Source organism: Arachis hypogaea, chromosome 18, assembly GCF_003086295.3.
Source record: "Arachis hypogaea cultivar Tifrunner chromosome 18, arahy.Tifrunner.gnm2.J5K5, whole genome shotgun sequence".
In the NCBI taxonomy this organism is placed as follows: Eukaryota; Viridiplantae; Streptophyta; class Magnoliopsida; order Fabales; family Fabaceae; genus Arachis; species Arachis hypogaea.
In genome coordinates, this window is record NC_092053.1 from 42,074,737 (window position 1) to 42,099,431 (window position 24,695).

At 38.4% G+C, this 24,695-nt stretch overlaps 1 protein-coding gene and 1 non-coding gene across 2 annotated transcripts; both read left to right on the forward strand.

The window, feature by feature from the left end:
- Positions 1-8,629: 8,629 nt before the first annotated feature.
- On the forward strand, positions 8,630-8,737 carry LOC112773625 (small nucleolar RNA R71). Its single transcript, XR_003188166.1, has one exon. It is a non-coding gene; the product is annotated as a small nucleolar RNA R71 (small nucleolar RNA).
- Positions 8,738-20,977: 12,240 nt separating this feature from the next.
- LOC112769968 (uncharacterized) lies at positions 20,978-22,054 on the forward strand. The gene is made up of 2 exons (XM_025814408.1): positions 20,978-21,715; positions 21,809-22,054. Exons 1-2 carry the CDS (start codon positions 20,978-20,980, stop codon positions 22,052-22,054), a joined length of 984 nt encoding a protein of 327 aa, XP_025670193.1.
- Positions 22,055-24,695: the final 2,641 nt, after the last annotated feature.

Sequence of the window (24,695 nt, forward strand, 5' to 3'; positions counted from 1 at the left end):
GAAAATAAGACATTCAATGAGAACCATGGAGGAGAAGAATGGATAGCTTAGTGAGCTATGGAAACCAAACTTTGTGCTTTCTCTCCATATTTCAATCTTTGACCCTTCACCCCTTTAATAGAGGAGTGAAACTTCCAGGACTTGAGACTTGCTTCAGTACTTGTTTAACTTTTTTTCCTAAACATCAAAAGCAGCAACGGTGTGATAAAGGAGAGATAGGGTAGAAGCAATGATTTAACCATACATGCATCCATACCTTCTATCTTCTCTTTTAACCTTTTTCATCTTACTTATTGAATCTGAACCCTTCATTCTTGCTTTGACTTTAAGTCAGATTCTTGAATGTTGATTCACAGCAGAGCTCCATGATCTTCAATATTTTCAGCTTTCTACTTCTGTGCTTGTAAAGAGAGGATTTCTTCATCGAGCTTCAATGAAACACAAATGTGGAAACTTTTTTTTTGTGATTTGCCCTTCGGATGTGGTCTTGACTTTTGCCCTAACCTCTTTGACTTACTCTTCTTTGTTTGGATTTGGAAACTTGCTTTTTTATTCTTCAATTTTGCCCTAAGTCAGAGCTTCCCCTTTTTCTTACTTTTTCTTCTGAAAAATCATGTGAGATTGGACAAAAGGAAGAGAGAATTTGGTTTCGATGGTGGAGTCTGGTTCAGATTGAGATGAAATTGAATTACTTAGTTAACAACTTATTTGGACTTGTTTATAATCTTGGGGCAATTGCTTTCTTTTCTTCCTTATTTTGGTCAGATTGCTTGCTTTCAATTTTCGATGAAGATTAGCCACTCTTTCTTTCAATTGAACATATAATATGAGTATTTTGTTTGATCAATATTGGGCTTCATTTGTTTATTGGTCTATTTTCTTGCTTCTTAGGCTTGTTTTGATTAATTTAATTTGCTACACACTTAACAAAATAATCAAACACATAATTAAATTTTAATCTAATATTAATATTTAGTTATCATCTATAAAATATTATTAGTTTTTCAAACTCAACAATTTATAAAGTTATTCATTTATTAATATACTAGTGTCATATTTCAAAAATATTTATATTTACAAATTCCATTCAGTATAAATGCTATTATATAACTTTTGTGTTCAAATCCTCCCTTTTTTCCCCAAAGTTTTGTCTCAATTCTGCTACCTCAATTAAATTATATTAATATATCTAATATAAAAAATTTCACTTAGAAATGCAAAAAGATTGTGTATTAATACCATGAGAAAAAACCACAAATTCATGAAAGATAAAATCAAAGGAGATATAAACGAAGACATACAATAGTTTCAAAGAGCCTGTCTTTTCAATTTTGTGGAAAGACTCATTTAGAACATAACTATAAAGTAGTATTATTGTTAGTCTATTTCAATCTTGAGTTACATGAGATAGAGATAAGAAATCATTTAGCATTAGTAATTGATGTGCAAAAATTGAATCCAGAGTAAAATCTTAAGTTGTTATATCGTTGTCATTATAGTACACTCCGAATACCAGCTTCCACAATCAAATTTGAAATGATAATAAAGGTTCTTTAAACCTTCTAAAAGTTAAATTTGGGGTTTAGACTCGAGTGGTATTTCAAGAAAGGATTGTATAGATTAATTATGGATTGAAGAGTTTTGGGTGCAAGCTAAGAAAACAAATTAAAAAGGAGAATTAGCAACGAAATTACAAATTAAAGCAATTAAAGTAAACAGGGCTAAAAGGAATTAAACTGGAACTTGGCTTAGACATATTTTTTAGGATTATCTATCACTGCTATTTTACTTATGTTAATAAAAGAGAGTAAATTATTCTAACAAGTTAACCACAATATTGTGATAGTAATTATTAGAGTTTGTCAACTAATTGAACTAACAAGATCCAAACCAATTAACCATCAATAATGGTGCACGAAATTGTGATGTCCAGGCTCGAACAATCCCTGGCAACGTGAGCAACTTGGTACGCGTAATCGTGATTACACTTTAATTATGTAGAATCCATGGCTCTTTCTTTCCCTGGCAATGGCGCCAAGAACATGGTGCCAATACCATGGTTCACAACTTCGATACAACTAACCAGCAAGTGCACTGAGTCGTCCAAGTAATACCTTACGTGAGTAAGGGTCGAATCCCACGGAGATTGTTGGTATGAAGCAAGCTATGGTCACCTTGCAAATCTCAGTCAGGCAGATATAAAGTGATAAGGGTGTTTTCGAATAATAAATAAAAGAAGAGATAGAAATACTTATGTAATTCATTGGTAGGAATTTCAGATAAGCGAATGGAGATGCTTTTCGTTCCTCTGAACCTCTGCTTTCCTGCTGTCTTCATTCAATCAGTCTTACTCCTTTCCATGGCTGGCTTTATGTGATACATCACCACTGTCAATGGCTACTTTCGGTCATCTCTCGGAAAAATGATCCAATGCCCTGTCACGGCACGGCTAATCGTCTGGAGGCATCACCCTTGTCAATGGCTTCATCTTATCCTCTCAGTGAATAATATGCTCACGCACCCTGTCACAGCACGGCTATTCATCTGTCGGTTCTCGATCATGCTGGAATAGGATTTACTATCCTTTTGCGTCTGTCACTAACGCCCTGCAATCGCGAGTTAGGAGCTCGTCACAGTCATTCAATCATTGAATCCTACTCGGAATACCACAGACAAGGTTTAGACTTTCCGGATTCTCTTGAATGCCGCCATCATTCTAGCTTACGCCACGAAGATTCCGGTTAAGAGATCTAAGAGATATTCATTCTAGCTTATTTCATGTAGAACGGAAGTGTTTGTCAGGCACGTGTTCATAGGGGAGATGGTGATGAGCGTCACACATAATCATCACCTTCATCACGTTCTTGGGTGCGAATGGATATCTTAGAAGCGAAATAAGATGAATTGAATAGAAAACAGTAGTACTTGCATTAATCTTTGAGGAACAGCAGAGCTCCACACCTTAATCTATGGAGTGTAGAAACTCTACCGTTAAAAATACATAAGTGAAGGTCCAGGCATGGCCGAGATGGCCAGCCCCCTAAAACGTGATCAAAGGATCATAAGGTAATCCAAAGATCCAAAGATGGTCAAAAAGATGCCTAATACAAAAGTAAAAGGTCCTATTTATAATAAACTGGCTACTAGGGTTTACATGAGTAAGTAATTGATGCATAAATCCACTTCCTGGGCCCACTTGGTGTGTGTTTGGGCTGAGCTTGAGTGTTGCACGTGTACAGGTCCTCCTTGGAGTTGAACGCCAGCTTTTGTGCCAGTTTGGGCGTTCAACTCTGGTTTTGGCTCCTTTTTCTGGCGCTGGACGCTAGATTTGGGCAGAGAGCTGGGGTTGAACGCCAGTTTACGTCGTCTATTTTTGGCCAAAGTATGGACTATTATATATTGCTGGAAAGCCCTGGATGTCCACTTTCCAACGCAATTGGAAGCGCGCCATTTCGAGTTCGATAGCTCCAGAAAATCCACTTTGAGTGCAGGGAGGTCAGAATCCAACAGCATCAGCAGTCCTTCTTCAACCTCTGAATCTGATTTTTGCTCAAGTCCCTCAATTTCAGCCAAAAAATACCTGAAATCACAGAAAAACACACAAAATCATAGTAAAGTCTAGAAATGTGAATTTAACATAAAAACTAATGAAAACATCCCTAAAAGTAACTAGATCCTACTAAAAACATACTAAAAATAATGTCAAAAAGCGTATAAATTATCCGCTCATCACAACACCAAACTTAAATTGTTGCTTGTCCCCAAGCAACTGAAAATCAAATAGGCTAAAAAGAAGAGAATATACTATAAATTCCAAACTATCAATGAAACAGAGCTGCAATCATATGAGCGGGACTTATAGCTTTTTGCCTCTTGAATAGTTTTGGCATCTCACTTTATCCATTGAGGTTCAGAATGATTGGCATCTATAGGAACTTCAGATTTCGAATAGTGTTATTGACTCTCCTAGTTCAGTATGATGATTCTTGAACACAGCTTCTTTATGAGTCTTGGCCGTGGCCCTAAGCACTTTGTTTTCCAGTATTACCACCGGATACATAAATGCCACAGACACATAATTGGGTGAACCTTTTCAGATTGTGACTCAGCTTTGCTAAAGTCCCCAATTAGAGGTGTCCAGGGTTCTTAAGCACACTCTTTTTTTGCTTTGGACCTTGACTTTAACCGCTCAGTCTCAAGTTTTCACTTGACACCTACACGCCACAAGCACATGGTTAGGGACAGCTTGGTTTAGCCGCTTAGACTAGGATTTTATTCCTTTTAGGCCGTCCTATCCACTGATGCTCAAAGCCTTGGGATCCTTTTTATTGCCCTTGCCTTTTGGTTTTAAGGGTTATTGGCTTTTTGCTCTTGCCTCTTGGTTTTAAGAGCTTTTGGCTTTTTCTGCTTGCTTTTTTCTTTTTCTTTCTATTTTTTTTCTGCAAGCTTTGTTCTTTGCTGCTTTTTCTTGCTTCAAGAATTATTTTTATAATTTTTTAGATTATCAATAACATGTCTCCTAGTCATCATTCTTTCAAGAGCCAACATATTTAACATTCTTAAACAACAACTTCAAAAGACATATGCACTGTTCAAGCATACATTCAGAAAACAAGAAGCATTGTCACCACATCAATATAATTAAGCTAAGTTCAAGGATAAATTCGAAACTCATGTACTTCTTGTTCTTTTGAATTAAAACATTTTTCATTTAAGAGAGGTGATGGATTCATAGGACATTCATAACTTTAAGACATAGTTACTACTTCTAATGATCATGTAATGAAGACACAAACATAGATAAGCACATAACATAGAAAACGAAAAACAGAAGAAATAAGAACAAGGAATGAATCCACCTTAGTGATGGTGGCGTTTCCTCCTTGAGGAACCAATGATGTCCTTGAGTTCTTCTATGTCTCTTCCTTGTCTTTGTTGCTCCTCCCTCATTGCTTTTTGATCTTCCCTTATTTCATGAAGCATGATGGAGTGCTCTTGATGTTCCACCCTTAGTTGTCCCATATTGGAACTTAATTCTTCTAGGGAGGTGTTGATGTGCTCCCAATAGTTTTGTGGAGGAAAGTGCATTTGCGGCATTTCTGGGATCTCATGGTGATGAGCTTCATACGCCTCTTGAGCTCCATGAATGGGCTCTCTTGCTTGCTCCATCTTTTTCTTAGTGATGGGCTTGTCCTCTTTAATGAGGATATCTCCCTCTATGTCAATCCCAGCTGAATTGCATAGGTGGAAAATGAGGTGAGGAAAGGCTAACCTTGCCATAGTGGAAGACTTGTCAGCCACCTTGTAGAGTTCTTGAGGTATAATCTCATGAACTTCCACCTCTTCTCCAATCATGATGCTATGGATCATGATGGTCTGGTCTATAGTAACTTCAGACCGGTTGCTAGTGGGAATGATTGAGCATTGAATGAACTCCAACCATCCTCTAGCTACAGGCTTGAGGTCCAATCTTCTTAGTTGAACCGGCTTGCCTTTGGAGTCAACCTTCCATTGAGCTCCTTCTACACATATGTCCATAAGGACTTGGTCCAACCTTTGATTAAAGTTGACCCTTCTAGTGTAGGGGCGTTCATCTCCTTGCATCATGTGCAAGTTAAACGCCAACCTCACATTCTCCAGACTAAAATCTAAGTATTTCCCCCGAACCATTGTAACATAGTTCTTTGGATCCGGGTTCTTACTTTGATCATGGTTCTTGGTGATCCATGCATTGGCATAGAACTCTTGAACCATTAGGATGCCGACTTGTTGGATGGGATTTGTTAGAACTTCCCAACCTCTTCTTTGAATTTCATGTCGGATCTCCGGATACTTATTTCTTTTGAGTTTAAAAGGGACCTCAGGGATCACCTTCTTCTTGGCCACAACATCATAGAAGTGGTCTTGATGGGCTTTGGAGATAAACCTTTCCATCTCCCATGATTCGGATGTGGAAGCTTTTGTCTTCCCTTTCCCCTTTCTAGAGGATTCTCCGGTCTTAGGTGCCATCAATGGTAATGGAAAAACAAAAAAGTTATGCTTTTACCACACCAAACTTAGAATATTGCTCGCCCTCGAGCAATAAACAAAAGAATAGATGAAGAAGAAGAAGAAATGGAGGAGAGGGAGAGGGTGATGTGGTTCGGCCAAGAAGGGTATAGAGGGGTTGTGTTGTGTGAATTTGAAGAAGAATGGATGGCTTTATATAGGGAAGGGAGGGGGGGTTAAGGTTCGGCCATATGGGTGGGTTTGGGTGGGAAATTGGTTTTGAATTTTGAAGGTAGGTGGAGTTTATAAGGTAGGTTTATGGGGAAGAGTGGATGGATGTGAGTGGTGAAGAGGTGATGGGGAAGAGAGTTTGAGGTGATTGGTGAAGGGTTTTTGGGGAAGAGTGTTTATGGGGTTGTGTGAAAGAGAGTGGTGAAAAGAAGTGAGAGGAGGTAGATGGGGATCCTGTGGGGTCCACAGGTCCTGAGTGGATCCTATGGGGTCCACAGATCCTGAGGTGTTCAAGGATTTACATCCCTGCACCCATTAGGCATGTAAAAATGCCTTTATACACAACTCTGGGCGTTCAGCGCCAGGTTGGTGGCCATTTTGGGCGTTCAGCGCCCATTTGTGTGCCATTTTTGGCATTGAACGCCAGAACCATGCCTGTTCTGGCGTTCAGCGCCCAGAAGCTGCCCATTTTGGGCGTTCAGCGCCAGAACCATGCTCTGTTCTGGCGCTGAATGCCAGACAGATGCTCCTCCAGGGTGTGATTTTTCTTCTGCTGTTTTTGATTCCGTTTTCAATTTTTCTATTTATTTTGTGACTCCACATGATCATGAACCTACAAAGACATATAACTAAGAAAAATATAGTTAGATAAATAAAAATTGGGTTGCCTCCCAACAAGCGCTTCTTTAGTGTCAATAGCTTGACAGTGGGCTCTCATGGAGCCTCACAGATGTGCAGAGCTTTGTTGAGACTCTCCAACACCCAACTTAGAGTTTGGATATGGGAGTTCAACACCAAACTTAGAGTTTGGTTGTGGCCTCCCAACACCAAACTTAGAGTTTGACTGTGGGGGCTCTGGTTGACTCTGCTTTGAGAGAAGCTTTTTCTGCTTCCTCTCCATGGTTGCAGAGGGAGATTCTTGAGTTTTAAACACAAGGGAGTCCTCATTCCATTGAAGGACTATTTCACCTCTGTCAACATCAATCACAGCTCTTGCTGTGGCCAGGAAAGGTCTTCCTAGGAAGATGGATTCATCCTCTTCCTTTCCAGTATCCAGGACTATGAAATCAGTAGGGATGTAAAGGCCTTCAACCTTTACTAACACGTCCTCTACTTGTCCATAAGCCTTTTTTCTTGAACTGTCTGCCATCTTTAATGAGATTTTAGCAGCTTGCACCCCATAGATTCCCAGTTTCTCTATTACAGAGAGGGGCATGAGGTTTATCCCTGAACCAAGGTCACACAGAGCCTTAAAGATCATGGTGCCTATGGTACAGGGTATTATGAACTTTCCAGGATCCTGTCTCTTCTGAGGCAATGTCAGTTGATCCAGATCACTTAGTTCATTGATGAACAAGGGAGGTTCAACTTCTCAAGTATCAATGCCAAATAATTTGGCATTCAGCTTCATGATTGCACCAAGAAACTTGGTAGTTTGCTCTTCAGTAACATCCTCATTCTCTTCAGAAGAGGAATACTCATCAGAGCTCATGAAGGGCATAAGGAGGTTCAATGGAATCTCTATGGTCTCTAGATGAGCCTCAGAGTCCTTTGGTTCCTCAGAGGGAAGCTCCTTATTGATCACTGGACGTCCCAGGAGGTCTTCCTCCTTGGGATTCATGTCCTCTCCTCTCCTCACAGGTTCGGCCATGGTGCTTATGTCAATGGCCTTGCACTCTCCTTTTGGGTTCTCTTCTGTATTGCTTGGGAGAGTACTAGGAGGGATTTCAGTGATCCTCTTACTCAGCTGGCCTACTTGTGCTTCCAAATTTCTAATGGAAGACCTTGTTTCATTCATGAAACTTACAGTGGCCTTGGATAGATCAGAGACTAAGTTTGCTAAATTAGAATTATTTTGTTCAGAGTTTTCTGTCTGTTGCTGAGTTGATGATGGAAAAGGCTTGCTATTGCTAAACCTGTTTCTTCCACCATTATTAAAGCCTTGTTGAGGCTTTTGATCCTTCCATGAGAAATTTGGATGATTTCTCCATGATGAGTTATAGGTGTTTCCATAAGGTTCACCTAAGTAATTCACCTCTGCTATTGCAGGGTTCTCAGGATCATAAGCTTCTTCTTCATAAGAAGCCTCTTGAGTACTGTTGGATGCAGCTTGTATTCCATGCAGACTCTGAGAGATCATATTGACTTGCTGAGTCAATATTTTATTCTGAGCCAATATGGCATTCAGAGTATCAACTTCAAGAACTCCCTTCTTCATAGGCGTCCCATTACTCACAGGATTCCTTTCAGAAGTGTACATGAACTGGTTATTAGCAACCATGTCAATGAGTTCTTGAGCTTCTGCAGGCGTTTTCTTTAGGTGAATGGATCCACCTGCAGAAGTGTCCAGTGACATTTTTGATAGCTCAGATAAACCATCATAGAATATATCCAGGATGGTCCATTCTGAAAGCATGTCAGAAGGACACTTTTTGGTCAACTGTTTGTATCTTTCCCAAGCTTCATAGAGGGATTCACCTTCTTTCTGTCTGAAGGTTTGAACATCAGCTCTAAGCTTGCTTAACTTTTGAGGAGGAAAGTACTTGGCTAAGAAAGTCGTGACCAGCTTATCCCAAGAGTTCAGGCTGTCTTTGGGTTGAGAATCCAACCATAATCTAGCTCTGTCTCTTACAGCAAAAGGGAAAAGCATGAGCCTGTAGACTTCAGGATCTACTCCATTAGTCTTAACAGTATCACATATCTGCAAGAATTCAGTTTAGAACTGAAAAGGATCTTCAGATGGAAGTCCATGAAACTTGCAGTTCTGCTGCATTAGAGAAACTAATTGAGGTTTCAGCTCAAAGTTGTTTGCTCCAATGGCAGGAATGGAGATGCTTCTTCCATGTAAATTGGAATTTGGTGCAGCAAAGTCACCAAGCATTCTCCTTGCATTGTTGTTGGGTTCGGCTGCCATCTCCTTTACTTGTTCAAAATTTTCAATCAAGTTGTCTCTAGATTGTTGTAATTTAGCTTCTCTTAATTTTCTCTTCAGAGTCCTTTCAGGTTCTGGATCAGCTTCAACAAGAATGCCTTTTTCTCTGTCCCTGCTCATAAGAAAGAGGAGAGAAAAAGAAAAGAAGAGGAATCCTCTATGTCACAGTAAAGAGGTTCCTTATTGTTAGTAGAAGAGAAGAAGAAGAAATTCGAACACAGATAGAGGAGGGGGTTCGAATTTGGTGATGATGTGAGGAAGAGATGTTAGTAGATGAATAAATAAATAGCATAAGATGAGAGAGAAGGAGGGAATTTTCGAAAATTATTTTTGAAAAGGAGTTAGTGATTTTTGAAAATAGTTTTTGAAAAATGTTAGTGATTTTCGAAAATTAAGATAAAAAAAAAATAAAATAATTACTAATTTAAAAAGAAATTTTGAAAAAGGAGGAAGATATTTTTGAAAATTAGAGAGAGAGAGTTAGTTAGGTAGTTTTGAAAAGGTTAAGAAACAAACAAAAAGTTAGTTAGTTAATTGAAACAAATTTTGAAAAGATAAGAAGTTAGGAAGTTAGAAAAGATATTTTGAAATCAAATTTTTTAAAAAGATAAGATGAGAAGATATTTTTGAAAAGATATGATTGAAATTAGTTTTTGAAAAAGATTTGATTTTTTAAAATCACAATTAATGACTTGATTCACAAGAAATCACAAGATATGATTCTAGAACTCAAAGTTTGAATCTTTCTTAACAAGTAAGTAACAAACTTGAAATTTTTGAATCAAAACATTAATTGTTATTGTTATTTTCGAAAATTTGATATAAAAATAAGAAAAATATTTTTGAAAAATATTTTTGGAATTTTCGAAAATAACTAAGAATTTTGAAAAAGATTTGATTTTTGAAAAAGATTTTGAAAGAGATAAGAAACAACTTTGATTTTTAAAAATTTTTGAAAAAGTCAACTTAATTTTCGAATTTGATGAGAGAAAAAGGGAAAGATATTTTTTTGATTTTTGAAATTTTTATGAAAAACATGAAAATTATGCAATGCATGAAATTTTTAGATCAAAACAATGAATGCATGCAAGAATGCTATGAATGTCAAGATGAACACCAAGAACACTATGAATGTCAAGATGAACACCAAGAACATATTTTTGAAAACTTTTTGATGCAAAGAAAACATGTAAGACACCAAACTTAGAAATCTTTCATGTTTAGACTCTAAGAAACGAAAAATGCACATGTAAAACAAGAAAAGACACAAAACATGAAAACATCAAGATCAAACAAGAAGACTTACCAAGAACAACTTGAAGATCATGAAGAACACTATGAATGTATGATATTTTCGAAAAATGCAAAATGCATATGCAAGTGACACCAAACTTATAACATGACTCAAGACTCAAACAAGAAACACAAAAAATGTTTTTGATTTTTATGATTTTCTAATTTTTTTGGATTTTTTCGAAAATTATATGAAAAAGAAAAATAAGGATTCCAAAATTTTTAAGATGAATTCCAGGAATCTTGCCATGTTAGTCTAAAGCTTCAGTCCAGGAATTAGACATGGCTCACTAGCCAGCCAAGCTTTCGATGAAAGCTCCGGTCCAAAACACTAGACATGGCCAATGGCCAGCCAAGCTTCAGCATGTAATTCAGACATGACATGCCTGACATACCCTACAGTCGTATAAAAGTGATGGTTGGAAGCCTCAGCCCAAAAGAATTTAGACATGGCTTTGCAGCCAGCCAGGCTTCACATGCTTCATGAAACACTAGAATTCATTCTTAAAAATTTTGAATAAAATTTTTTTGAAAACATTTTTATTTTTTTTCGAAAACAGATGAGAAAATTTTAGAAATATTTTTGAAAATTTTTTGAAAATAAAATAAAAAGAAAATTACCTAATCTGAGCAACAGGATGAACCGTCAGTTGTCCAAACTCAAACAATCCCCAGCAACGGCGCCAAAAACTTGGTGCACAAAATTGTGATGTCCAGGCTCGAAATATCCCTGGCAACGTGAGCAACTTGGTACGCGTAATCGTGATTACACTTTAATTATGTAGAATTCATGGCTCTTTCTTTCCCTGGCAATGGCGCCAAGAACATGGTGCCAATACCATGGTTCACAACTTCGATACAACTAACCAGCAAGTGCACTGGGTCGTCCAAGTAATACCTTACGTGAGTAATGCTCGAATCCCACGGAGATTGTTGGTATGAAGCAAGCTATGGTCACCTTGCAAATCTCAGTCAGGCAGATATAAAGTGATAAGGGTGTTTTCGAATAATAAATAAAAGAAGGGATAGAAATACTTATGTAATTCATTGGTAGGAATTTCAGATAAGCGAATGGAGATGCTTTTCGTTCCTCTGAACCTCTGCTTTCCTGCTGTCTTCATCCAATCAGTCTTACTCCTTTCCATGGCTGGCTTTATGTGATACATCACCACTGTCAATGGCTACTTTCGGTCATCTCTCGGGAAAATGATCCAATGCCCTGTCACGGCACGGCTAATCGTCTGGAGGCATCACCCTTGTCAATGGCTTCATCTTATCCTCTCAGTGAATAATATGCTCACGCACCCTGTCACGACATGGCTATTCATCTGTCGGTTCTCGATCATGCTAGAATAGGATTTACTATCCTTTTGCGTCTGTCACTAACGCCCTGCAATCGCGAGTTAGGAGCTCGTCACAGTCATTCAATCATTGAATCCTACTCGGAATACCACAGACAAGGTTTAGACTTTCCGGATTCTCTTGAATGCCGCCATCATTCTAGCTTACGCCACGAAGATTCCGGTTAAGAGATCTAAGAGATATTCATTCTAGCTTATTTCATGTAGAACGAAAGTGTTTGTCAGGCACGTGTTCATAGGGGAGATGGTGATGAGCGTCACACATAATCATCACCTTCATCACGTTCTTGGGTGCGAATGGATATCTTAGAAGCGAAATAAGATGAATTGAATAGAAAACAGTAGTACTTGCATTAATCTTTGAGGAACAGCAGAGCTCCACACCTTAATCTATGGAGTGTAGAAACTCTACCGTTAAAAATACATAAGTGAAGGTCCAGGCATGGCCGAGATGGCCAGCCCCCTAAAACGTGATCAAAGGATCATAAGGTAATCCAAAGATCCAAAGATGGTCAAAAAGATGCCTAATACAAAAGTAAAAGGTCCTATTTATAATAAACTGGCTACTAGGGTTTACATGAGTAAGTAATTGATGCATAAATCCACTTCCTGGGCCCACTTGGTGTGTGTTTGGGCTGAGCTTGAGTGTTGCACGTGTAGAGGTCCTCCTTGGAGTTGAACGCCAGCTTTTGTGCCAGTTTGGGCATTCAACTCTGGTTTTGGCTCCTTTTCTGGCGCTGGACGCTAGATTTGGGCAGAGAGCTGGCGTTGAACGCCAGTTTACGTCATCTATTCCTGGCCAAAGTATGGACTATTATATATTGCTGGAAAGCCCTGGATGTCTACTTTCCAACGCAATTGGAAGCGCTTCATGTCGAGTTCTGTAACTCCAGAAAATCCACTTTGAGTGCAGGGAGGTCAGAATCCAACAGCATCAGCAGTCCTTCTTCAACCTCTGAATCTGATTTTTGCTCAAGTCCCTCAATTTCAGCCAGAAAATACCTGAAATCACAGAAAAACACACAAACTCATAGTAAAGTCCAGAAATGTGAATTTAACATAAAAACTAATGAAAACATCCCTAAAAGTAACTAGATCCTACTAAAAACATACTAAAAACAATGTCAAAAAGCGTATAAATTATCCGCTCATCAAATAACATAGAAGATCAATTGGAATTATGCTAACCTAGCCAGACCAATTTGGATCAATCCTATCTTCCTATTAGGTTAACCTATAATAATGATGAAGTTTACTAGAGTTTCTCAACCTAACTAACAAAATTCTAACCAGTCGACCACTAATAATATGCAAGGCAGTTAAAGTGATGTTAATTAGGCCAATTCAACCACTTTAATTACAATTAATTAAGACCAATTGTGTAGCTGAAGACTAACCAAGCTCATATTCCAAAACCAAATAAGTAAACTACTCTATTTTTAAATTAGACATTTTAACAAACACATAATAAGCATAATTAAAACATAAACTTTCAAGTAATTAAAGTCTAAGTCTAAGATCACAAAATTTGCAATAACATAAAATCAACACAAAAAAACAAATTTAAAATACCTAAAAAATTATTCATTAAACTCAAATTAAAGGTCCAAACACCAAGCATTCATAACATGAAGTGAATTAAAACTAAAAAAAAGTGCAAACCAAATGAAAATGGAAGGAAATGATAACTTAGAGCTTGAATCTTGCCACTTTTAACTAATATTAAAATAAAAAATCTAACCTAAAACTAAACTCTAATTCTAGACAGATGAGAGGACTTCTTTCTCTAAAAATTCTACTAAAAACATAAAACCAAATCTAATAAGGACCTAAAACTATTTTACCCATGTTCCCTTTAATATTTGGGGGTCTTTGGGGCCAAAACGTGAGCTCATGTGCTTTACTTAAGCACGTCGTGTGTTTGCGCAGCTGCGTAAGTGGCAATACTTTGCACATGCAGTCGTCCGCGTGTACCACCTTCTAGCTACTGCATAGGCGAGCAACTACGTGTACGGCCCTGACAAGTTTGATTTGCTTTGTTTTGTGATCTTATCAACTTTTAAGTCATGCTCCTTGTTAATATTTGCAGTTATGCAGAGAAGATAGATTGAAATGAATTAATGAAAATAAAGAATGAATGATAGAAGAATTGAAGAGAGATTGACAAAGAGTAGAGAGAAAATGAAATTTGTATTACGTTTTGGAAACTAAGAATTAATGCATTACTTGGAACAGAATCCAACTGCTATATATAGGAAGTTTACTAACTAACTCTAACAGAGCAGTTTCTATGCTAACTTTCTAAGAGATTTTAACTAACCATTCTCTAATACAACTCTTCTTTCTTGATCTTTATCTTTATCCTTCATGGCCCCCTCAAACTAAGAGTGAGATATGAGCTCACTCAAAGTTTGCTACAAAATTTGGTAAAAAGAGTGATAGAAATTGGTTTATTAAAGATGCCAACTACTTGATCTTGAGAAGGAATGTTGCTGACAATTAATTTTCATTGAGTTACTTGATCTCTAATAAAATGGAGGTCCAATTCAAAGTGCTTAGACTTGCTATGCAAAATGGGATTGGTTGCAAGCACACAAGCATTTTGATTATGACAGTATATAGTTGGAGGTGTTGTAAGGGAGTGATGTAATTCTTGAAGTAAGTTCTGTGTCCAAATCAATTCAGATTGAGATGCTGCTAGTGCAGGAAACTCTGATTCGGTACTTGATCTACTAACAACATGTTGTTTATTACTCTTCCAAGCAATCAGATTGGTGCCCAAGTATACACAATATTCTATAACAGATTTTAGATCATCTGCATCAGCTTCCAATCAGCATTTGAAAAGGCAAATAATCTCGAGTCAGTACAAGATATATAAAGGAGTCATTGATTCATGGTGCCTTTGATGTATTTGGGAATACATTTGAGTTCTCTCCAATGGTACACTATAGGATTATGCATGTATTGACATATTTTGCTGATTGCATATGTCAAATCTGGCCTTGTCAGTGTCAAATAGTAGAGTGCACTTACAATAAATCTGAATAGTTTGGGATCTTCAAAGTGTGGTGAATCTTTAAAGCTTAATTTGTTAGAATTAACCATTGGAGTAGAAGCTGAATTGGCATGTGTCATGAAGAATTTGTGTTATTAATGTATGTTGCTTCTAAATCAAGGAAGAAATTGAATTTGCCAAGATCTTTTAAAGAGAATATTGAATGTAATTATTGAATTAGTAATTGAAGTTCGATATCATTGTTATCAGTTATATCATCAACATAAACACAAAGAAGGGTAACAAAATTAGTGTAACACTCTTACTATCAGAATGTCACGCTTTTGGCTACGCCACTCTGATTGTAACACCCTACCACACAGAGCTTTACACCTAGGATGTAAAACAAAGGTGGCGAGGCACTACGACCTCTAAAAATAAAATATATACATATAATAGAAGATATAATATAATAAACTAGGAGCCTTGAAAATTAGGTGAAACAAAAATCGCGAAAATAAAAGCGCAACGCTCAGAAAATGTGATTACTTGCGTATGAAGAAGACTAAGGTTTAAAAGAATAACAAAATAGGAAATAGGAATAGAGAGACAAGAGAATGATATAACAAGCTCCTAACTCAGCCTGCAAAACTAAGGCTGGCCGAAGAATATTTACATACATATATACATACCTCAAAATCCAAAATACAAAGATAAACCCTAATTCTCCATAAACCTCTAAGAGGTAAAAAAGTAAAATATAGATACATAGGGAGAATCTACACTCATAAATATATATAACAAAATAGCACAGAAATATCAACCCAAAAGCCCACTTCGCTGCGGAGAGCTCCAGACGCCTAGCAAGATGCCTCTCGACCTGCATCTGAAAAATACAACATTGTATGGAATGAGAACCGGAGGTTCTCAGCATGGTAAAGGTGCCACGCACATAATATATAAGGTCCTGGGAATGCCAGAGGCAATCTTAGAACAACGACACTCAGATTATAAAGCTTAAAAGGATTGAACGGAAGCCATAAAAGGTGGTCTTTGGTGCACGAAATTGCAATCACACTTTTGCAATTCCGCACAACTAACCAGCAAGTGCACTGGGTCGTCCAAGTAATACCTTACGTGAGTAAGGGTCGATCCCACGGAGATTGTCGGCTTGAAGCAAGCTATGGTTATCTTGTAACTCTTAGTCAAGATATTAGTAATAATTCTTAGTTTTAATTGTGAAAAGTAAAAGAACATGAAATAAATAATACTTGTTATGCAGTAATGGAGAACAGGTTGAGGTTTTGGAGATGCTCTGTCTTCTGAATCTTTGCTTTTCTACTGTCTTCTTCTTCACGCACGCAAGGCTCCTTCCATGGCAAGCTGTATGTTGGTGGATCACCGTTGTCAATGGCTACCATCCATCCTCTCAGTGAAAATGGTCCATGTACATGGCTAATCATCTGTCGGTTCTCACTAGTATTGGAATAGGATCCATTGATCCTTTTGCACACTGTCACTATACCCAACATTGATGAGTTTGAAACTCGTCACAGTCATCCCTTCCCAGATCCTACTCGGAATACCACAGATAAGGTTTAGACTTTTCGGATCTCAAGAATGCTGCCAGTTGATTCTAGCTTATACCACGAAGACTCTGGTCTCACGGATTTGAATGCTTTGTTGTCAGGAGATGCAATCAAACTCGTGAACCAGGAACCCAAGAGATACACACTCAAGCTATTGCAGATAGAACGGAGGTGGTTGTTAGGAACGCGTTCATAGGTGAGAATGATGATGAGCGTCACGGATCATCACATTCATCATGTTGAAGTGCGAGTGAATATCTTAGAATAGAAACAAGCGTGATTGAATAGAAAATAGAAGTAATTACATTAATCCATCGAGACACAGCAGAGCTCCTCATCCCCAACCATGGAGTTTAGAGACTCATGCCGTAGAAAATACAAGTTCTGATGTAAAATGTCATGAGATGCAAAATGAATCTGTAAAAGTGGTTTTTATACTAAACTAGTGACCTAGGTTTACAGAAAATGAGTAAGCTAAGATAGATAGTGCAGAAATCCACTTTCGAGGCCCACTTGGTGTGTGTTTGGGCTGAGCATTGAAGCTTTCACGTGCATAGGCTATTCCTGGCATTAAACTCCAGCTTTTGTGCCAGTTTGGGCGTTTAACTCCAACTTTTATGCCAGTTCTGGCGTTTAACGCCAGAAAATGGTAGAAAGTTGTCGTTTAGACACCAGTTTGCGTTATCAAAACTCGAGCAAAGTATGGACTATTATATATTGCTGGAAAGCCCAAGATGTCTAATTTTCAAAGCAATTGAGAGTGCGCTAATTGGGCTTCTGTAGCTCCAGAAAATTCATTTAGAGTGCAGGGAGGTCAGAATCCAACAGTATCTGCAGTCCTTTCTCAGCCTTTGAATCATATTTTTGCTCATGTCCCTCAATTTTAGCCAGAAAATACCTGAAATCACAGAAAAACACACAAACTCATAGTAAAGTCCAGAAATGTGATTTTTATTTAAAAACTAATAAAAATATACTAAAAAGTAGCTAAATCATACTAAAAACTACATGAAAATACCACCAAAAAGCGTATAAAAAATATCTGCTCATCAGTCTTCTAGGATATCTAAGTCTAACTTAACTTAACCGTAACTCTAAGTCTTTCCTCCTTTCCTCCATACCTCCATCTCTGATAATTCGCATGGACAAACAAACAGTCAAGGCAAGCTGATAAACCCCAATTTTGTGGTTTATCTTGTGTAGAATTTGGAGGGTTTTATCAATATTTTTCACACTTATTCGTATAAATTGCATGGTTTTGTGTTTACTTCCTAATTTTGCTTCATGATTTAAAACATGCTTCTTTAACCCTAAAAAGGCCAAATTTTAATCCTCTTCTATTACCATTCGATGCCGTGATGTGTTTGTTAAGTGGATTCAGGATCTATAGGGCAATAATGTCCTAGGAGATGGTGGAAGGGACATGAGGAATGAAGCTTTGGAGGATTGGTGGCGACGCGCATGCGTGGCTGACGTGCACGTGTGGCCACATGTAGCTAGGACTGGCATGCAAAAGCTGGTGCATTCACGTGGTGATGCGAAATCCCATCGATGCGTACGCATGACCAACATGTACGCGTGGCCGAGGAGTTCATATGACGCGCACGCGTGGCCAACGAGCACGTGTGACGTCCAGCACGTGACCTCATTAATGGAAAATGTGGCTGGCGATTTCTGAGAAGCTCTAGGCCCAATCTGAGCTGAATTTTGCATGGAAAAGACCCAAGGAACCAAGGGGAAAAGGAGGATCCAATCATTCGCACAATACACATAATTTTAGCTAGTTTTAGGTTCTTATTTTTCTAGAGAGGGAAACTCTTACTTCTCTCTAGATTTAGTTTGTTTTGATTATCCTTTGTTGAATTTCTAAATTGGGTCTTGTTAATTCTAGTTTCAATTACTTAATTTGAGTTCTCTAGTTATAATTTTTTTAGATCTTGTGTTGAATTTGTGTTTTCTTGTCATTTTCCCTTTTTCTTCTCATCTTATGAACTTTGTGGATTTTAAATTTCTATGAGTGCATTGATGTTTTCTATAATTGATAGTGTTATTTTAGTTGTTCTCTATTGATAATTGTTAATGGGTACTTGTAATTTCCAATTAGTTTTGCAATTTAAATATGTCTTTAGTTAGTGCATACCATGTGTTTGATGAAATGTTTTCTTTGATTATGGAGTAGTTCTCTATACTCTTGGCCTAGGCTAAGGGAATTGGGTGACCTTGAGTCATTGAGTCTAATTGAATTGGTGCTTTGAGAACCCTTGTTGGTCAAATTGATACCCATTGACGCCAATCTACTATTAAGCCAATTAGTAGTTGGATTAAAACTTATGAGTTGAAATTGATCAAGCCTATTTGACATATTTCACTTGTAGAAGTAGACTTAATGGGTTTGGTTCCTCATAAGTGTCAATATGTGGTTATTAGACAAGGATGGTGATCCCAATTCCTATGCCTAGCCAAGGGTTCCTTTTATTATTCATATTTGAAACCCAAAAAATTCCAATTACTTGATTCTTGTTATAGTTAGTTTAGTTGTTTACTTAGTCTTATAGTAGAAATAGATTTATATGTTATCTTGCTAGATTGAATTTGCTTATACCCTACTTTAATTGCTTTGATTTAGTTTCTTTCCCTTTAAGATTTCTTGCATGTTAAGTTTAGTAGTTTAAATTCTTGTTTATGACTCCCAACCCTGAATTCTAACCAATATTGATGAACATGTTTGTCCATTCTCTTGAGGATGACCCGAGACCAATACTCTCGGTTATTTTTTATTGGGGTTGACTTTGTGACAACCATATCAAAATTTGATCGATAGGATTATATGTTGGTCTAGGACTATACTATGACAACGACAATGATTTTCTATTGATGAAATTCTAGACCGACCATAATTTTCTTATCAAATTTTTGGCGCCGTTGCCAGGGAGTGGTTGCAACGTGAGCTTTGATATTGGTTATGTGAATATGTGAATATTGTACATAGTTTACTTGCTTTTGTTAGTTTGTTTTTAGTTTAGATTTCATTTAATGTATGAGCTATGACTTCTAAGTTGAATGACTCAGTCTCAACCAGATTCTAGCTTTGTCGAGTTTGACCCCAAAATTGAAAGAACTTTACTACATACTCGGCAAGCTAGGCGGCGGTTGGATTACACGGCTAGTGCTTCGGCCTCTCTTGAGGAACCTTCCGAAACACTAGACGGTACCGAGAGTGATCTAGAGTCCACATTCAACGAAGGAACTTCCTACTCCTCTGTTAGCACTACTAATATATCCTTACATAATACAGGTGAAAACCGCATGGCAGAGCCACATAGGATTACCTTGCACCAACAAGGAGTGCCAGATCTCATTCTTCAACTGTTGCAAGCTAGGTATCTGAATCTTGATCCTAATTTTAAGCTGAAGAATAGTCTGATTAACTTGCTTCCTAAGTATCATGGACTACCGGGCCAAGACCCCATTAGGCATTTGAGAGACTTTCAAGTAGCTTGTTCTACGGCTCGAAGGCATGGTGCCGATGAGATTGCTATCATGGTTTTTGATTTCCCTTCTCTCTTGAGGGGTAAGCAAAAGAATGGTTCTACTCCCAACTTGATGAAGTGGTGACTGAATGGGACCTTTGAGAAGAGAGTTCTTAGAAAAGTTCTTTCCTCCGGAGAAGACCGACTACATCTGGAAAGAAATTTCTGGTATAATGCAAAGAGACCAAGACACACTCTATGAATATTGGACTCGATTTAAGAGGTTTTTGGAATCTTGTCCACATCATGGGTTAGACACTCACTTGCTCATTAGGTATTTCACTGGAGGTCTTTGTGCAGCGGATAAGAGATTACTCACCGCCTTTAGTGGTAGTTCCCTTTCTAAGAACAAAACAGCAGCGGAAGCATGGAGTTTGATCAATGATGTCGCCGAGGCTACCTAACATGTGAGAGTGAGGAACAATCCTCCCAAGAGTGTGGTGGAGTTACCTCCTTCTGAATTGGCTTTGACTAAAGTGCTTGGAGAAATGACCACTCTCCTTAAGGAGATTCACCAAGGACAAAAGGCATCTCAATCAATCTAAGCCATCCAAGCCCCACTCTCCAAATAAGTATTTCAATACCACAAAAACTACCAATCTTCTTTCCAATACCACAAAAATAACCACCAAGCCAACCAAAACCACCATAATCAATCATACCAACTCTCACAACAAAACCAAAACAACCACCATAAATACCAAGCACCTCACTAAAGGCAACAAACTAATCAACCTTCTTCCTCTTCCACAAACCAAGGTGATGACTCTCACCGTGCACTCTACTAAGAGCAAGAGAGACTTAGGGCTATGATAGAGAAAAATGAAGAGAACACTAGGAATCTCAATGCACAATTTGGCAACATGAGTGCTCAAATGTCCAACATAACCGAAATGCTCTCAAGGATGTCCCTACCTTCCACCAACAATACAAACACCAACCAACCCTTAAGCTCTTCTAGCCTTCCATCCTAACCCCTTCCTAACCCAAAGGGCAGCCTTAACGCCATCACTCTACGGTCGGGGACTACATTGGAAGAAATACCTCCTAGGCCCATGGAAGACCTCCATGAGGAGGAAGTAGTTGTTGAAGTTCAATATGAGGAAGATGAGGGAGACACAAGGCAAGAGGAAGAAGAAGTGAGCCTTAAGGAGCCCAAGAGAAAGGCCATAGTGGATGAATCCATTCCTATTCCATTCCCTTCCATGGTAAAGAAGGCCAAGAAAACTCCGGAGTTTGTTCTAAACATGCTTCAAGTATTCAAGAAGGTTGAGGTAACCATTCCACTTCTTGATGCCATTCAACAAATTCCGAAGTATGCTAAGATTTTAAAAGACTTGTGTACATATAAAGATAGGACTGGTGAGTTGGAAACATTGTCATTGGGTAGTTCCATTTCCTCATTGATGAAATCCATTCCGGAAAAGTGTAGTGACCCCGGACCATGTTTAGTATCTTGTTGGATTGGTGGAGTTACCTTTTATGATTGCATGTGTGATTTGGGGGCCTATGTGAGTATCATGACACTCTCTATATTTGCAAGGTTGAATTTAGCTCCATTGAAAAGGTCGGCCGCCAAATTTGTCTTAGCCGATAAGAGTGTGATCACCATAGTAGGGATAGCGAAAGATATGCTTGTGACAATCAAGGATTTAGTGTTTCTAGTTGATTTCTATATCCTTGAAATGCCTCCAACGGATAATAGAAGTTCTTCCTCCGTTTTGCTTGGTAGACCTTTTTTGAAGGCCTCTAAATTTAAATTGGATGCCTTTACCGGCACATACTCTTTTGAGGTAGGTGACAAGACCATCAAGTTCAACTTGGAAGAGGCCATAAGACATTCACCTTAAGAGCACTCCGTTCTCCGATGTGATGTAATTGACGAGGTAGTAGCGGAGATACAAAGTGAAGATTACAACAGGTTGTACTATCCTATTATTGAAGGGAAGGATAAACATGAGGATAAACAAGAGAAAATCGATGAGGATGAGCTTCATGATCATGGTGAAAAAGAACCTCAACTTGAAGTGAAAACCGAATTGAAGCCTCTACCTTCTCACTTGAAATATGCATTCCTTGAGGACAACCAAAGGTTTCTGGTAATCATTGCTAGTGAGCTCTCTAGCCAATAAGAAGAGAAGATCCTAGAGGTCCTAAAGAAGCACAAGAAAGCAATCGGTTGGAGCTTGGCTGACCTTGTGGGGATTAACCCATGTATGTGCATGCATCGCATCTTCCTCCAAGAGGGAGCTTGGCCGGTTAGACAACTTCAAAGAAGGTTCAACCCCATCATTCTTGATGTGGTAAAAAAGGAAGTCACAAGGTTGTTTGATGCAGCCATTATTTATCTGATTTCTGATAGTGAGTGGGTGAGCCCAGTTCAAGTTGTTCCAAAGAAATCAGGAATCACTGCTATCAAGAAGAAAGATAGTGAAATGGTCACGACAAGGGTGCAAAATGCTTGGCGGGTATGCATTGATTATAGGAAGCTAAATGCTGCAACAAGGAAAAACCATTACCCCTTTCCCTTTATTGACCAAATGTTGGATCGAATTTCAGGTAAATCCCATTACTGCTTCCTTGATGGTTTTACTGGCTACTTCCAGATACATATTGCTCCTGAGGACCAGGAAAAGACCACCTTTAGTTGTCCCTTTGGTACCTTTTCTTACAAAAGGATGCCATTTGGGTTATCAATGCACCCGCCACTTTTTAGCAGTGCATGAATCATGTCTTTTCTGATCTCATGGAGGGTTGTCTGGAAGTCTTTATGGACGATTTCAGTGTATATGGGACTTCTTTTGATAGCTGTTTAGATAACTTGGCTAAGGTCTTAGAGAGGTGCGTTAACACTAACTTTGTCCTCAATTTCAAAAAATGTCACTTCATGGTGAGACAAGGCATAGTGTTAGGACACGTAGTTTCGGGTAAAGGCATTTCTGTAGACCCGGCCAAGGTCGATTGGTGCACAAAATTGTGATCATCAATGGCGCCATCAACATGGTGCGCACAATTGTAATCTCAACTCTTTATTACAACTTCGCACAACTAACCAGCAAGTGCACTGGGTCGTCCAAGTAATAAACCTTACGCGAGTAAGGGTCCATCCCACGGAGATTGTTGGTATGAAGCAAGCTATGGTCATCTTGTAAATCTCAGTCAGGCGGATTCAAATGGTTATGGAGGATGAATGATTAAAAGATAAATAAGATATAAAATAAAGATAGAGATACTCATGCAATTCATTGGTAAGAATTTTAGGTAAGCGTATGGAGATGCTTTGTCCCTTCCGTCTCTCTGCTTTCCTACTGTCTTCATCCAATCCTTCTTACTCCTTTCCATGGCAAGCTGTATGTTGGGCATCACCGTTGTCAATGGCTACAATCCCGTCCTCTCAGTGAAAATGTTCAACGCGCTCTGTCACAGCACGGCTAATCATCTGTCGGTTCTCGATCATGTCGAAATAGAATCCAGTGATTCTTTTGCGTCTGTCACTAACGCCCAACACTCGCGAGTTTGAAGCTCGTCACCATCATTTAATTCTTGAATCCTACTCGGAATACCACAGACAAGGTTTAGACTTTCCGGATTCTCAAAAATGGCCGCCAATGGATTCTAGCTTATACCACGAAGATTCTGATTAAGGAATCCAAGAGATACACATTCAAGCCTTGTTTGCATGTAGAACAGAGGTGGTTGTCAGGCACGCGTTCATAAGTGAGAATAATGATGAGAGTCACATAATCATCACATTCATCATGTTCTTGGGTGCGAATGAATATCTTAGAACAAGAATAAGCTGAATTGAATAGAAGAACAATAGTAATTGCATTGATATTCGAGGTACAGCAGAGCTCCACACCTTAATCTATGGTGTGTAGAAACTCTACCATTGAAAATACATAAGAACAAGGTCTAGGCATGGCCGTGAGGCCAGCCCCCATGGTCTAAGAACTAAACGTCCAAAGATTCAAAATACAATAGCAAAAGGTCCTATTTATAGAGAACTAGTAGCCAAGGGTTTACAGAAATGAGTAAATGACGTAAATATCCACTTCCGGGCCCACTTGGTGTGTGCTTGGGCTGAGCATTGAAGCATTTTCGTGTAGAGACTTTTCTTGGAGTTAAACGCCAGCTTTCGTGCCAGTTTGGGCCTTTTGTGCCAGTTTGGGCGTTTTACGCCAGAACTTTTGTGCTGATTTGAACGCTAGGTTGGGCCATCAAATCTCGGGCAAAGTATGGACTATTATATATTTCTGGAAAGCCCAGGATGTCTACTTTCCAACACAATTGAGAGCGTTTCAATTGGGTTTCTTTAGCTCCAGAAAATCCACTTCGAGTGCAGGGAGGTCAGAATCCAACAGCATCTACAGTCCTTTTTTAGCCTCTGAATCAGATTTTTGCTCAGGTCCCTCAATTTCAGGCAGAAAATACCTGAAATCACAGAAAAACACACAAACTCATAGTAAAGTCCAAAAAAGTGAATTTTAAATAAAAACTAATAAAAATATAATAAAAACTAACTAAAACATACTAAAAACATACTAAAAACATTGCCAAAAAGCGTATAAATTATCCGCTCATCACAACATCAAACTTAAATTGTTGCTTGTCCCCAAGCAACTGAAAATCAAATAAGATAAAAAAGAAGAGAATATACAACGAATTCCAAAAATATCTATGAAGATCAGTATTAATTAGATGAGCGGGGCTTTTAGCTTTTTGCCTCTGAACAGTTTTGGCATCTCACTTTATCCTTTGAAGTTCAGAATG